The sequence below is a fragment of the Emydura macquarii genome, unplaced genomic scaffold, assembly GCF_026122565.2.
Source record: "Emydura macquarii macquarii isolate MOO-44397 ecotype Brisbane River unplaced genomic scaffold, CSIRO-AGI_Emac_v2 contig_2422, whole genome shotgun sequence".
NCBI classification, from domain to species: Eukaryota; Metazoa; Chordata; order Testudines; family Chelidae; genus Emydura; species Emydura macquarii.
The window spans coordinates 17,110,072-17,126,747 of NW_027132559.1; the positions used below are offsets into that span (position 1 = coordinate 17,110,072).

The 16,676-nt window shown below is 38.2% G+C and overlaps 2 protein-coding genes across 3 annotated transcripts in view; both read left to right on the forward strand.

Annotated features, from left to right (window-relative positions):
* Positions 1–2,330, forward strand: part of HOXA6 (homeobox A6) — a 29,819-nt gene extending 27,489 nt beyond the window's left edge. Inside the window, exon 3 of the mRNA XM_067562020.1 lies at positions 1,782–2,330. Within this exon, the coding sequence (XP_067418121.1) occupies positions 1,782–1,821 (40 nt within the window). The 3' untranslated portion in view covers positions 1,822–2,330. The remainder of the gene's footprint in view (positions 1–1,781) is intronic.
* A 3,126-nt stretch (positions 2,331–5,456) lies between these two features.
* HOXA3 (homeobox A3) lies at positions 5,457–16,325 on the forward strand. Of its 2 annotated transcripts, XM_067562016.1 has the most exons (3): positions 5,457–5,646; positions 12,708–13,284; positions 14,719–16,325. In XM_067562016.1, exons 2-3 carry the CDS (start codon positions 12,825–12,827, stop codon positions 15,486–15,488), a joined length of 1,230 nt encoding a protein of 409 aa, XP_067418117.1. In that variant the 5' UTR covers positions 5,457–5,646; positions 12,708–12,824; the 3' UTR covers positions 15,489–16,325. The 2 variants fall into 2 exon arrangements, with proteins under 2 accessions (XP_067418117.1, XP_067418116.1); XM_067562015.1 differs by lacking the exon at positions 5,457–5,646 and having other exon boundaries at positions 10,189–13,284.
* Positions 16,326–16,676: the final 351 nt, after the last annotated feature.

Below are 16,676 nucleotides of genomic sequence, written 5' to 3' on the forward strand. Positions count from 1 at the left end.
TAATATTTAGAAATGTTAAATCTTTGTTTTAGCTGCTTTGTGGTCACATTATGGCTTTTTGTGATTAAGTGTTACCGAGTCAAATACATTTGATAATGTTCTAATTCACACTGTGGAAGGCTGGATACCACAGTGCAGGAAGACTGCTTTGTTCAATTTTCCTGGCATTAATAAATCACCGGCTCCTAATGCAGGGCCAAAAAAGCAATGGAAAGGCAGCAAGCATTGTAAAGAAAAAGTCATGGGCAAATTTCTCTATGACTCATTAGTCTGAACGATTTATGTACGAAGTTAAAGTGCCGCAATGAATATTAGAATTTGGGATAACAACAAATTAAAAAAAAAAAAGTCATAGCGTTTGTAAAGTGCTTTATTGCTACTTAGCAACTCTTTCAAGAAGTATAGTTTAAAGGACTATGGCAGTAAAAATATTGTGGTGTGACTTAACAGTTCCAAAATAAATAACAGAAAGTCGTTGGCACCATTTTCAGATGCACATTCCATATTTAAAAAGAGAGAAGTAAATCCAATCAAGACATTCGGGTCAATTTTTATTACAGTTGGTAACATGATTATTGATTATGGATCAAAATGGTTAAAGAATGAGTTTTAACATCAAATACAAATACTCCATGTCCCACTGTATTTTTTGGAATGGAGTGAATATCAGAGCTAAGAAAACAGCAGACAACCGAATTCTAGTTGGAGATAGCTGTCTGAAAAACTTAACTTTCAATTTGCTTATTGTGTGACAGTAGATTTTATCAGTCAGCGCTCTAAATTTACGAAAGGGCAATAAACAGCCCAGTAAGCTATTATTGCATTATGTTATATAGACTGTAATTCTACACCAAATTTCAAATTATTGTAGTAATTATGGAGCTACTAAATTATCTAAGCAATTTTTTTTTCTCCAAAAGTTCTCCCAAGACAGACTTAATATTTTCCAAGGCTCAGATGACACTCTTCCAATAAATTGTGTTAGTTAACTATTAGCATTTACATTTACTGGCAACGTTAAGAAACACTACATATGGTTTTATTATGAATAATGAATGCAGGGGGTATATTATTATGTCTGATAAATACCTTAGTAAATGTGATCCAGTAAAAATATTTGAAGAATATGATTATTAGCTTCTTGGGAGTCTATAATATTATAAGACCGACAAAAACGGCATTATCTAAGTGCTAAATGTTTCTTCTTCTTCCTTTTCTTCTTCTTCTTCTTCTTCTTCCACAACAGCTTTTAGTACAGAGTTGAAGAGTCCGATCCTGCTCTCATTGAAGTCAACGGCACAATTCATAGAATTCAATGGGAATAGATTCGGGCTGGAATCCTTAAGTGTTTGAATAAAACTCGTACTATATCATGTCCTACTGGAGCCACTTTCTTGTTTTATTCAACAGAGATGAACATCACTAGTTGTGTTTAATGTCTGTTCTTGATTAAATGATCCTAAACAAAGGTTTCCCAGAGGCAAATAAAGCATACATTCATGTAACAAGAGTTTGGAATGACAATATTTCCAAACACTTGGAGACAGAAGGCATAGCAGACTATCACAAAAGGCATGTTTTTATTTCTCAGATACCAGTGTTCTTTACTGTTGTATAAAATAATTTGTACACATTACAACTAATCAGTGGATTTCCTTCAGTAACTCCATGCACATCCCCAACTTCTATCTTTTAAAAATAATTAAGCCAACCAAATATTGTCTTTGTATGAATCTTGTTTTCTGATTCTCATTAAGGCATTCCTCGTTGCTTATTTACAGAACTCCAGTGCACCGAAAAAGACGAGTTACTGAGCGATAGCAGCAGGAAACAATTCAGTCCACTGTTAGAAATTTTAGGAGGTAAGAACCTCGGAAAATAAAATCTGTTGTGGGATAGTTTTGTGCAGAGTTCATGATTCCTAGTGCTTGCATATGGGGAGAAATGCTGTTACAATGAGATTTTATTGTGATAAATATTTAACTTAGTTGGAATTTTCCGGATTGAATCCATTCATCTTCTATGGCTGGTGAATGCGAGTGTCTCGACAGACAAAGAAATATATGGAACCGAAGTAATAGCGGTCCTCATAGAGGCATTCGAAAAAGGAAAGATGCAAAGTAATTTAGAGAGCGAAAGAGGTTGGTAATTTCTTTGTCCATTCTTAGTTCCTTCCAAAATCGAAGTCTCAAAGCAAGAGACAAGTAGTTAGAGGAATTTTAGTGGTGGGTTGCTTTCGTAGTTTTTTGTCTGGTTCCCTTGAGTAGTTTTGCAATGACTCCTGTGTGATTTGGAAATAGGAACAGAAAAAGAAATGTTCTGATCTTAGAAAGCCTGGCTTTTGCTTCATAAAATACGCCAGAGGACCTTAGCTTTTAGGTATTTTATATACTTTTTTACACTTCTCAGCACTGTGCGCATGTTTCTTTCCTGATTCAATTATTTTTTAAACAAAGAAATGTAATGCTTTTCGTGGTGATAATTTTATTTTGCCAGTCGATTATATAGAACTATTTCAAGTTCTTGCTGGATTTACCTGCTTATTTTTTTATGCTGATACATAATTAGTGTAGTTTACTATCTTTGAAAGGCAGCCATAAATTATAGAGCTACAAGGGCTTATTGTGTTGATTTAATAGCCTGTTGAAATCTTTCCTACAAAGAGATACTGCAAATATCTATTAATTCCCATTTTAAGTAAAGAAAAAGAAAGCCTTATTTAATAGAATAATCGTGTTATCTCACATTCCCACATATGTACATTTGTCCAGAAATATTATGGATTTGTAAATTAACCATATATTCATAAATTCCACTGGATCTCAGTAAAACTGTCTTTAAATCGGTTCTATCGTTTTTAAATACAGTCTTTCTTTTCATCTGATGAGAAATTATCAAAATTCAGTTGAACTAACTTCATCAGTAACAAACGCATATTTATTGATAAACAGCTTTGCACTGTGAATTTCAACTCTTCCAGGGGAGAAAGGAAATAAAAATCTATACCATATAGTGTTTCCATTTCTTCATTCTCATGAGGCGATAGTCTTAGCTTTTAACTAGTCACCTAAGCATAAGTATGAAAGGGACTCTCTTTATCAGCACACGTTTTAAAAACTCCGCTGGTTTGTTGATATTGCTGCTTGGAATCTCAGCGCAAAGCCATGTACACAAAGCATAAACAATCAGTAGTAAATCTTCGAAGAAACTTAAGGTTTTCAGCTCTTAAAACAAAGTTTTCAGGTCTCCAAATCATTGAGGTAGTAAAACATAATGTTGAGTCTTCAGGAACAAAGCAATATGTTGGGTGCCAATGCAAATCAAACGTCTGACCGCTACTTTCAAGTCCATTTGGATTTGTGTTTGAAAACTCGGAATCTTGATACTTGACCAAAGAAAATGAATTCCAGAACTGGTGAAAGGGAATTATTTTCAGCTGAGGTCCAGAACCCGTAAAGTTAGAAAGCCTTTCTCTCCGTTCTTCTAAAGCACATCCTGAAGAAGTAATTCATACATCAAGAAGTTACTTTTCTTAATAATTAATTAGTTTATTCACTATATACAAGAAGTTAATTGTTAAACTGTAGTTTTAGCATTAGCTTGATCATTAATACTAATAAATATGTTTATAGAAATAGGTTTTTGAAGCCAAGAGCCACAGCTAGCGTTAAGGCATTTAAGTTTAAGCTGTACCTCTGACTTATTATTGTGATTTATTGCTTTTGTAGTTTCTATTTGCTCAGGACTGCAAGTTCTAAAGCCATCTTTCTGCTTTTGACGCAAAGCAGTCGATAACTTTTTACAACAGACCTAGGGAAGACTTGCTTTGCTTTTTCAACATCTGTTCCATTATCCCTTAATTTCAGTTGCATTGTTGCAGAAGAACTTTTTTATGTGTTTCTTTTATGGAATCTAAAAGCACTTTATTTAAAATAGCCATGAATCCATCCCTAGTAAATTTCACTCTTGGTTTAACTTTAGTACTCTGCTGTACAGTTAAAAATAGCGTTAGAGTTATGGAGTTGCATTTGCTATGTGTGTTTAAGATGCTATATTTTCTAGGACTTTTTAAATTCAGGTTCTTAGTGCAGGTAATATATAATGTTCTACTGCTGTCAAAGTCACTTCCATTTCAAATATTGCAAATTCTCCTTCTGTTTTAATGTCACGATGACTTTGTGATGTCTACTATTCTATACTATTACTGATGGGTTTCAATTCCAATAACCGTTTATGTTCCATTTACAATCAAAGCGAGATTATTATATAAAGTTTGACCATCACGTCTGTAGATGATAAAATTTATCTTTTAAAAAAATAAAATCTTATGATCTCCAATAAAGTATTGGTGAAATGATAAAATAATATAAAAAGTAAGCTAAAAGTTGTTTTTTTTTTTTTGTAAAAATGCTAGAATGGGGGAAGGTTTGAGGTAAATGATATATTGTAAAATGCACAACGGTGGTAAGAAATTCAGGGTGTAAAAGTCATCAAAGTGAAACAGTAGCACATTAAAAGTGTGAAATGTGCTAGTTACCCCAACTATCTTTATGACCTCTTTCAATTTGCGGTGTGTAAATAGTCAAAACTAAGTCTTAGAGGGAAGACATGTATATCTTCATTCAGATTAGAAACTTGTTCATTTCATAGGTTAACTCAAGGGACGTATGAGGCTGTTATTTTTTTCTGGACAGTTAGATCATTTTGTTTCTAAATTTTTCATCGTTAGAAGCCTATAATTTTGTGCATCACTCAAGTAGTTGTATAGGAAATGCGTAAGCGCAGGTTTAACAGGAAGGTCCCAGAAGATTTTGCAAAATTCAGATCCTCCACATTGAAGCCAGGCACACTCTTCATAGGGTGTTACAACGACAAAAATCAACTACATTATTAGAAGAGACTCTTTTTGCCTTTGTCAGGTAATCGTAGGTCTTTTTAGTTTCTACAGCTGCCCTGTTGTAAAGTGTGGGTGTTAAGCAAGCCCTATACAATAGCAATATAGAGAAGCCTGTAGGGAAGATTGGTAATCAGAGTAGTCATTAAGGGGGTCCTTATTGAAATAATAGTATCGAGATTTGACTTTATTATTGGATTGCAAAACACAACATTCTTAAATGTAGATCAGTGTGGCGGTTTTGTTGTGGAAATGCCAGTTAAGGAGGGTTAGTATAAAAGTTCATTGTAATCACATAACATGAAAATAATTCCTCTTACCTTATGTGTGAATTTGTGTAAAGAAATGTTAGTGTGGAGAAAAGAATAATCGTCTCCAGCTCCTGGTTTTTCTTTAAATTCTTCTTAATGTATTTGGTTAAGGCTTTAAAAATCAGACGATTGCGTTTAGAAAGCTTGTTCTTTCAATGATTCCCTATTTCAAATAAAAGGATTTAAGTTGACGTATGACCACGTGAGCACATAATACAGCGCATTATTGTGGCATTTGGAGTGGAGACCCGGGCTGGCTTCGTCTGTGATTACGCTTTTCCAGTTTCTGTTCAGAGCAAGAACTGCTTTCTATTATTTTTTCCCTCCCTCTCCCCTTCAAGAGCTTTCCATTTCGGTTGCAGCTTTCGTTCCTTATGGAAAGATTACTGTCGAGCTGATAGGACGGAATGCTCCGTTAAAAAGGATGGATTTTATTTTAAGGTATTTCCGTTGATTGTTCATTTATGTGGTGAGTTATTGCTGTTCGAGGCAAAGGTCAGTAGAAAAGGCTTAAGGGTGTGTGGATCCAAATCAAGCTTCGTTTCCCCCTTTGTTTCAATTTGCTGCGGAAAATATCCAAGTATCTCCTCGCAGCAAAGAAACCAGAGAGTTTCTTGTTTTTCCCCCCCTTGAGATTCTGTGTTTCTTTTATGGGGATCTCCCCCTGTTAAATCTCCTTTAAAGCTACATTACTGTTGTCCTTTATGATCAAATGGAGACGGGGAGGATCCTATTTTTCGTGAAATATATACATGTATGTATTCAAGAATATTTCAGAGGACTGAGCAACACCAGTAGCATGGAGTCGGGGTTGGATTTGTGGCTGTTGTTATTGTTGTTTTGTTTTCTTTTATGTGTGCTTGTTCGGCCGATTCCGGCTCCGAAAATCGATGAGTGTGCGATTGTGCTGCCATTTTATTTAGGATGCTTAGTGGTACTTTGTTTACCCTGCGAGCAGGGCTGGATTAGTGCTCTACCGTATGGAGGTTAACACTTCTAAATGGAGAAGAGGTTGTCCTTCTTTCCTTAGTGAAACCGAACCTGGATTTATCTGAGAATTATCTGTCTGGGAACAAATGTCCGTCCGTGGCTTCTAACAATAAATCAGCCTCTGGAAATTTGTTTTACTCTGCATAGGGGACCTGGAAAGCGAGGGGGGGGGGGAATGGAGGGGATAATCTCCCTTCTATAAGGATTTACATGATCACTACATTTCCTATCCCTATCCTATGTCCTAACCTCGCTATTTAACTCTATATATTGTATAGAGGGAAACGCACCTTAAATAACGAAAAACGAAGGGATCCCATGTGCTAGACAAGGGTACAAATGTTCTGTACCATTCCGTTCACCAGTGAGTTTCAGCTTTGGGAAAGGTCAGAGTGCTGAGGTTTGATTTATGTTTCCAGCGAGTTGGGGCAGCGTGCTCGCCTGGATGCGGCTGTGTCATTTTGTCCCAAATTACCGGGCTGTTGTAATTACTTAATTTATGAGCGGGCCATGGAGAAACATCGAGCGATTGGAAACAAAACGTTTTTTTTACTTAAAACGTAAAAGCATGGCTTCATCTGGAAGGACTCGCGTCCATTCCGCGCTGTCCCAGAAAGAGGAAATGTAGCATTTTGGTTTAAGTGCCAACAGATACACTCCGAACAGAACTGGCCCAAATAAAGGCCGATGTCCACCCCGCAATGAAGCGTGTTCCTCTTTACGAGAGGCGGTGTTTTTCTTCTGTAATTAAAGTAGGGCTGCTTCACTCCCAACAGTGTGTCCGTTTCAAGCTAAAGCAGGTTATCCAGATTTGAACTGGGCCAAAAGGCGTCCTGAATATAAGATGTAAGCTTTAATTGCAGCCCTATGGCTTGTCATCGGGGTTTTTTTTTTAATGATTTATGAACCAGTTCTGGTGCATTTTTGACCCAGATAAAGGACTCATAAATAATAAAGTCCCAGTATAAAACATGCGAGCTCAAGCCTACTTTTGTAGATGGATATTTCGACCGGCTTTCTGCTTGTGTAAATAATCAGCATGTGGAGTCCACACAAAATGAAGTGTCAGTTGTGATGTTATGGTGTTCGATAGTACAAACAGTAACGCCGATTTGCAATATTTGATAATGCACTCAGCTGGTCGGGCAACTAAGGTTCTTGCTCATCATCTTTGTGTAATTACTTGGATGTACATTTCATCAGTAATTTCCTCAGTTCCCTTCTTTCCCCCAATATGAAGAAGGTAGAATATTCTTTCCACCAATTATTTCCCCCTAAAATATCCCGAATCTTTTTGTAATCTTCGGCGTTTCTGTAGGAATAGATCCAATCTTTATATTAGCTATTTTACACCGAGATTGAAAACAATTCCGTGGGTGGAGAGGGCTCCGATACAATGTAAACTCTCCGGAAATAAATTAATTTTCAAATCTCAAATATTTAACCAAAATAGAGGGGAAATGATTCCTTTCATTAGACCCATGAAGTCCCATTGGCTTCTGTGCGGTATTACGGAAGGAGTGAATTTCGGCCCTCTGTTAGTAAAAGATACATGCATTTATCTTTGTCTAACCTGCACTGCAAATATACGCATTTTTATACGTTACATCAAATTAAAATCCAGTCACACAAAGAAAAATCACCTGTGCACCTTCAAATTACATCTTTGGGTAGCGAGAAAAGCGGGACCTGTCTGGAATTATTCCAAAGTAACTTTCTTTTCTTTTCAAGGCAAAATATACCGCAGGAGCCCAATAAACCATTTAATTTCCTGAATTAAAATACCTTGGAAATTCCCACGGTTTAGAACAAAGAATCTTTCCCTTAGTTTTCCCCTTCCAACACAGTCAGAATACATATTTCAATCCACACTTTAAACGTATTAATATTAAAATATCAAATATTCCCGCGATAGTCTGAAGAGCTCCCAAAATCTGCACCGTTTCCTGAGTCCGGAGGTTTTTGAAGATGTATAAGTAATCATCTTCCAGTTTCTCCTGTTTTCTATGGGAGGGTTCTGTAGGGGTTTCTTTGATTGCATCTTGCTATTTTAGCCGGATCAGGGAGAAAGACAAATCAGCAGTTTCAGAAGAAAGTGTGGGGTTGATTATTGACTAAAGACGCTTTTCTTCAAATGCAACATTCAAGGGGTTGTTTGAAGCAAAATGCATACGAGTGAATTTTTGCCTCTTCTCCCCTCCTACGCTGCCCGGATTCCCCTTTCATGTTGTGCCATCGCAATAAGCCATAAGGAGCAAGTGTTTTCTGTTTTAGTGCTCTGTTTACAGCTTTGGTGCATGAAGTCATAAATCTTGTATAGCCATAAATGACAAAAACTATTGGTATGCATAAGAGGCCACCCTGGCCTTACAGTGGTTTTTATTTGTCGCTTTCTCCTTGCGTTGTTTTTGCTTTAAGGTGAGGCTGTGTTCCCTTGCGCTTTTAAGCATACCATTTATGTTTTTAACACCTTAATTAACGAAGGAACGACAAATTTACACCTCCTAATTATTCTCCACTTCATGTATTTCACCCAAGCCGGCTCCTTTATGCTGGGTTATACTCTTAAACTTGATTCAAGATGTAAAGTAACCGAAAGGAATTCCATTGTTGTTGCTGATGTTGCTATATGTCTGTTGTTAAAATTGGGGTGTTTCAAATATTTTTAAAAGCACTGAAGCTCAAAACATACACCCGCCAGATACGTAGCAGCAATCTATCCAGATATGTGTGCAAACACAGGCGCAGCTGTGTGTAAAAGGTGCATGAATATGGGAAAGTATACACACCGAGACATATAGACACATGGGTGTATATCTCTATAGCTATAGCTGTGCATGCATCTATAGATATGTATATCTCAGTGTGTGCATATCTATCTCGGTATATGTGCGGGTGTATATCTATCTGTGTGTGCATATACTCACTCATGCATATGTTATTAATTACTAACTATAATCATTTCAATCGTTCCGCTAAAAGCATTGCCCAGAGCACAGATCTGATAGGATTTGCTTGGATGAAAGACATAGACCACAGCCATGTATTATTATTATTATTGTTGTTAGTGACGAGGTCTCCCATAACTTTCAGCATGCAGGAGCTCGTCTACAGACTATTCCACATCTACCAGAACCGATTCATACAAGGGGCTGGTGAGAGTGACCCTTTGCGAGCGCCGTTTGTCTTCATTAGCATAATTTTCCTGGACTTTAGTGACGCCTCGGTGCGGGGGGAGCTGCACTTCTTCACTCCCTCTCTCCTTCATTCCAGCCCCCACCCTGCCCTGGACTTCCCGAGGCGGCTGCGGTCTTTCCACCGGCCGCCTCTTGCGTGTAATATTCATAAGAAACATACCCATTTTCTGTGGCACTACATTAGGGAAGCCCTGAGACTTGATAGCTCTTATCTTTGGGACCCGCTTGCTGCCCTGGGAGCTGAGCAGGGGGGCGGGGAGGGGGGTCCGAGCCGAACCAGCAATCCCTGGCGGGTCTTGAGCAGCGAGTGCTCTCTCAGTCTTGGCTGGTGGGTTCCTGGTGCAGATGACTTGAGCCGGTGCCCATCCCGGAGCCGAAGGGACTTGGCTGGGGGAAAGTCCTGCTCCCTGGGTTGTGTCGCCGAGCCTCCAAAGAGCATGTTGGCTTCCGCCTCAGTCGTCAGAAGTTAAGGTAAGCAGGCCACAAATACGCTGCTATCAGTTGTGAATGGCGGAGTTTATGTCCCAGTGATTTATGACCATAGACTTAAATCTCGGTTCAAGAAGAGTTCACACGCGGGAGCTTCCTCCCAGGCAGTGACTGATACCCTCACACTTCGAATGCAGGCGGGTTCTCCCTCTTCCCTCAACTTTTCTTTATCTTTCAGGAAATCTTTAGGGGCTGCCTGCTTTTCTCTCCTCGCTCAGAGTTTGGGATGAGGGCGGAGCGGGGGTTCGAAGGCCGGGGTAGAGCAGAGAGAGACGTTTTGTCAGATGTATGGAGGGGGGAAGAGAAATAAAGGAGAAATGGGGGAGAAGTAGGGGACCTTCCCTATGAATGCAACTTTCCTGTGTCTTCTTAATCTTTCAGAGGGCTTGTTAAAGTGGCCCTTCTTCAATGCACAAATATTGATTTTGTCGGGGGAAGGGCCACTGCAAGATTTTTGGGGCCCAATTTTGCTCTCACTTTACCCCCATGCGACCCCAAGGAAGTCAGTGAGGCCGCACGGGTATAATTGAGGAGAGAATCCGGCCCTTTGTCTTCAGAGTGTAAAAGAGAAAAGCTTCTGCCAGGCCAGTTTGGGTGACAAATTTTTGTCCTCCCTGGCTTTTGGTGTCTTTGGAACTTTTCAAAAAAGAAAAATGGCCCTGTGGTACCCACCTTTCCAGTTTTCTATAACTTTGTAGACGCTGCTTAACTTTGGAAACCAAAACCTGAATTGATCTGTCCGCTGGTGGTAGATTTACTAATACCTATGCTATTTCGCTCTCAAAATCAAGTTGCTTTTTACTTTAGCTCCTTGCAGAGCTCAGGAAATATTCTCAGCCAGACTTTCTACTCAGCAGTACCCGCCTGGATGTATTACTGTAACAAACTTTAAAACGTCCAACGTAACGTAAAGCATTTTAAATGGGCGACCATGCCACAGGGTAATTAAAATCACCATTATTTCATTAATATATTATTTTGCTGATACTGTGAGTCCCATATCTCTGCGTGTTTCAAGGGAACTAAATGAAAACTACTCCAGGGCCTAGGAGTCAGGCAGAGTAAAGTAGGGAAGCGACGTTGTGGTTTATAATTGAGGAACTGGAAATTAATATGCTTATACGTCTATGCTTCACAGCCTATATTTTTACAGGTCTTGACCAGTTTATTAGTTCAATAACATTCAAAGGGCTTAAAAAAGCAAATGGTATCCGCCTTGTTGGAGGTTTATTAAATTAACTTGTCTATAATAAAACAAAGGGACCATTCCTTTCCAAGCAACTTGTATCACTTAAAAGACATGTATTTGTAATTCTCGGTGTATATGGTGTGACACTTTCTTCTCAAGGGCTTATGTGGTTTTAGGTGCCTTGGAAAAGCATCAAACTACATAAGAATCGAGCTCTCTAAAATAAACTATTTTGAGCTGATGAAGCTGTTTGTCAGCAATAGGGAGGTGGTTGAAAATGGAGAACAGGATTTTAATTTCTGAGAATAATGTGTGTGTAAGAGTTCCTAGATTGGAGATAACATTCAGATCTCCTTTTCCATTACTGTGGACACATTTTTAACTGGTTATTCCCAGGCAGGTAAACAGTCTGAGTTAACAAAAAAGATTCTCACGGGCTGTAGGAGCATTTTATGGTTTGTGTGTCCATCCCCTCTCTCCAGCCAAATGACCCTCATACATCAAATTACATAGCAGTTTCAAAGACAGAACCTATTCTCGTTAAGTTGGAAGGAAAGTTCAAGCCGTGGTCATGGAGATGAACGCTGGTTTTTCAGGTTCCTGGTGTTTTTTTCCAATCCATCATGTTTTAACAGGTAGAATTTGGTAGTTTCCATGAAAAGCAGTCTCTCCAAAATAACTACAAAAAGTGTCTTGATTCCTTATGGACATGATGAACTTCTTGTTATTATTATTCTCCTTCCTAGAGAACACATTCCATTTGGGGATTTTTTTTTTTGAACGTGAAAGAACTAAAAATGGAAATTCCCAAAAAGCCGATTCTACCAGTCTCACTTAGGAGAAAACTCCCAAGTGATAACTGGAGAGCAGTCCCCAAATTACGTCCTTGAATTGCTTTGTAAAGCCGTTAGGTCCTGGTGGCCACATTTGCGTCCCAGTTTAAATTCACTGTAGTTAAATCTGATTTATGTGCATGAGATAGGTTAGGTATTAAATAGCGCCTCGTTAGTAACAGATTAATCTACAAGTACCGCTTCCTCCATTTAATGTGTCTCAGCTCGCATTGTTTTTGTCAAGTACTTTATAGACCAACAAAATGTGTGTTTAGACTGTGTGCCTGCGAATCTCCTTGAATGGAAAGGCTTTGAATAGCTGCTTTTTTTTTCCCACGCAAAAATACGTATATTTTAAAAGTCTTATCCAAACTGAAACCACAATATAAATATTACAAATGAAATGGCAGTGGCTCCTGTGAAGTACAGGAGAAAGGTTTATTACTCTCCTTCTGCGGTGAAAGTGAATGAAAAAACCCACTCCCTTAGTGTGACATACGTTTCCCTTATCTAGAAGAGTTGTATTTAAATAACCTCTCGGGTTCCTTGTGTGATAAATGATAAAACAATTCACGGTGGTAAAAATCCTAGAAAACCCCTCTCCTGGTGCAGTAAACCACATATTTGTAGCTGCCAGTAAACTCAGGCAGCTTTTATATCGAAATTCTCTTAGCCTAAGGCCAAGTCATGCTGCTAAATATTGCTGACCACTTTTTCTTTTATGGCTTTCATGTCACTTAGCTATTGAAAGTAAGATGGATTTGTACTATTTCTTCACTCTAGTGTGCTTTCCCTACACCCTAGGTCTACCAGGAGAGGCCATTGGCGGAAGAACGTCACGTGACAGAGGGGTGCCAATGTTATTCTTTAAGGGTGTCAAGACCCTGTCAGTTTGTGAAATAAATATTGGGAAACAACGAAATGCAAAAAGCGACCTACTACGACAGCGCTGCAATCTATGGTGGCTACCCCTACCAAGGAGCAAATGGTTTCACTTATAATGCTAGTCAGCAGCAATATCCTCCATCTTCATCACTTGTGGAAACTGAATATCATCGACCTGCTTGCTCTTTACAGTCACCGGGCAGTTCTGTGTCCCACCATAAGGCCAATGAAATCAATGAGAGTTGTATGAGGACCATCACTAGTCAGCCCATTCAGCCCCCAGTTATTTCAGAGCAGCAACAGCCTCCAGCACAGCAGGCACCACCACCACCTCCACCCTCTGTCTCACCACCTCAAAATGCCAGCAGCAATTCTGCCCCAGCTAACACTACCAAGAGCCCAGCTCTTAACTCACCCACTATGTCCAAACAAATATTCCCATGGATGAAAGAGTCTCGACAAAATACAAAGCAGAAAAACAGCAGCTCCAGTTCAGGTATGGAATGCATTTACGTTATAAATGACTGACTTAGGCTCATAGGCCAAATGATAGGATCAAGCATTTGTAGTTTCTCCTAGATATGTCACCTTCTTTTAAAAAAAGAAATATTATGAGAGTAATTTTATTTCAAATATAACTTTTTAACCGTGTAATTTCTAGAAAGTATTTTAGATTGCTTTAAAGTGACCTCGGTAAAATGTTAATGTCAGCCTTGCAAATTATTTCTAAGTTATTTAGTTTCCAGGAGCTTCTATTTCCTGCTGTCTAAGGTAGATATAACACTTTCCTCTGAGTCTGTAACATTCCATTCCACAGGTTATGTCTCCTCTTCTATTAAATTGTGTCAATATATAGAGGCCTAGGCCTGTAGCCAGAGGCACATCCTGAGTATTTTGTTGGCACAGCGCTATTAGAATAATAAGACAGTGACCTAGCCTTGCTGAAGTGTAACTGGAATAAAGTAGCTCATAATCATCTGCAGTCAGGATCAATGCTTTACTTATATTCAGAACTTACTCTTATTTTAGCAGGCTGAATGGCAAAGCTGCAAGTCTGATAAACAAAGATGGGTTATGAGTGCAGTAAAGTTAGGTCCATAAAAATATTACTGGGGGATTATAGTGTATATCAACATGATTCTTACACAAGTAAACCCGAATCAATAACACAAGCTTCTGTCCCCAGGCATTTTGTTTATATTTACCACTTCCTCCATTTGTTGTGTACTATGGAAATAGAGTCCAAAACTTCAGCTGGTTGTTTCTTTCATGTATTTCTTATGGTTTGATAATATTACCATATACAACTTTGTACATCATGTATTAATCTATTCTTAAAAGCAATGTGTATATATATATATATATATATGTATACATGTTACACATGCATATGTTTATATTTATATTTATATATACATATCTATGTTGTTGTTTATATTTGTATTTATATATATGGGACATGTACACATGCAAGCATGCACAAATACACACAGTTCATGTGTGTATGTTGATATTTTCAGAACATTCTGGGGAATTCCATGGACTAAATCCCCTGGACTGCTTTGAGAAAACCAACAGTAATATATAAAATATAACCAGACTTATGCATGAAGAGTTCATAAGACTCACTTAAAATAGTTTCTTCTTGTGTAAGTATTATTTCAGGTAAACTACAGCATTTGTAGTTGTGTTTGATTGAGGCAATTATAGTCATATAGTGACAAAAGTGAAGGAAAATAATGGTGAACCATTTACTGCTTTTAGCCTAGCATATTTTAGTTATAGAGATAATATTTATGTTTCACTAGGAAATTTGTATACCAAAGAACTGGGATCTAGGGACACTAACCCTTGCCATGGTTTCTATTGTTTCTGGTTACTGTGTTCAGGTTCCACCATGCTCATTGTATTCTTTGTGTGATTTACATAGGTGAGAGTTGTGCTGGTGATAAAAGTCCTCCAGGGCAAGCCTCCTCTAAAAGAGCACGTACAGCTTATACAAGTGCCCAGCTGGTAGAACTGGAAAAGGAGTTCCACTTCAATAGATACCTTTGCAGGCCAAGAAGGGTAGAAATGGCTAATTTGCTCAATCTCACAGAAAGACAAATCAAAATATGGTTTCAGAACCGCAGAATGAAATATAAAAAGGATCAAAAGGGAAAGGGCATGATGACCTCTTCAGGAGGACAGTCCCCAAGCAGAAGTCCTGTGCCTCCAGCTCCTGGAGGGTATCTAAACTCTATGCATTCTTTAGTAAACAGTGTTCCATATGAGCCCCAGTCGCCGCCATCATTTAACAAGCCTCATCAAAATGCCTATGGCATCCCTGCTTCATATCCGGCTCCTCTCAATAATTGCCCGCCTCCTCAAAAGAGATACACGGGGACAGCAGCAGTTACTCCTGAATATGATACTCATCCTCTTCAAGGCAACAGTTATGGAAATCCACATATACAGGGAAGCCCCGTCTATGTGGGGGCTAACTATGTGGACACCATGACAAATTCTGGGCCTTCCATCTTTGGTTTAACTCATCTCCCTCATCCTTCCTCCGCCAACATGGACTACAGTGGGACTGGGCCAATGGGCAACAATCACCACCATGGACCTTGTGATCCACACCCAACATACACAGACCTTACTTCTCACCATCCTTCTCAGGGAAGAATTCAGGAAGCGCCCAAACTCACCCATCTGTAACAGACATGAGTTACTAAGTGGAATGAAGTCCCCAACTTTTTAAAAGTACTTTCCATCCTCCTCCCATCTCCCTCTATTTTTTGTTTTTGTTTTGTTTTCTTTGGTAAAGCGTTTTATAGTTTATGTGACGTAGCAATATTTGTTGCTTGAATTGCTCTATAGTTTCAATAGTGGATATTTATCTTCTTGAACTGTAGCCTTGTGTCTCGCTTTGGGAGTATACATAGGCTTTATACTTTAACTTCTACACTTTTATCAAAACAGGGTATATGAACAAATTTTCTATAACAATAATTCTTAAATGTGAATTTGTTCGTACATGATTGATCCCACGGGGAAGCAATTTTTTTATTGCACTTCTTTTAAATAGCGAGAAAGAAATCAAAGGCGCTTGAACAGGGGCTCCCTGGACAATTATTAATACGTGTTAAGTCTTTCAATGTGTGTATGCTGGTGAACATTCAGATTTATTTATATTTTTTTTTAAAACATTGAATAATCTAAGTGTTTAAAATTTTATTTATCCCCATCTGTTCATATTTATATATATATAAAAAAATTCTGTACCCTGAATATTCAGGAGGTATTTACCTGGCCATATGTTAGATGGCATATTGGCATAAGTAGGAAATATCATTTGAAAGGAAACTATTACTCCTCTATTTAAAAATATAATAATGCAATAAAATCTGAAAAAATAGACTACAATTTGAATAATTTATGCTTGTAACATCCAGCTAAGTGAAAAATGTGTATACCTGAAAAGACTAGATTTGTTTTGAAAGTTATACATTCCTTGCTGCTCACATTCTGAAAAAATAAAGTTTTTATTCTGAATAATAAAGACTTAAGAAAATATTATTTGTTAAAAAGGCCCAAGCCATTTGAGGACTAGGTGAATTCATATATATATATATATATATATATATATATACACACACACACAGAAATATCTGATATCCAACCCACATAACCTCCAGTCCCTTCTATTTTCCTTACCAAGTTTTTAAAACCTGCAGTGAATTGGCAAATCCCAGTATGTCTTATGAGCTGTGGCAGTTTCAGCGTTGAAAATATCAAGGAGGCAAATGATCTGCCTTTTGTGTCCATAGCGCTAGGTGCTGAGCTGCAGACATGCTTTGCAGGCACAGGCAGGGGGAGGATGTTTTGTGTCTGAATAATATTTAT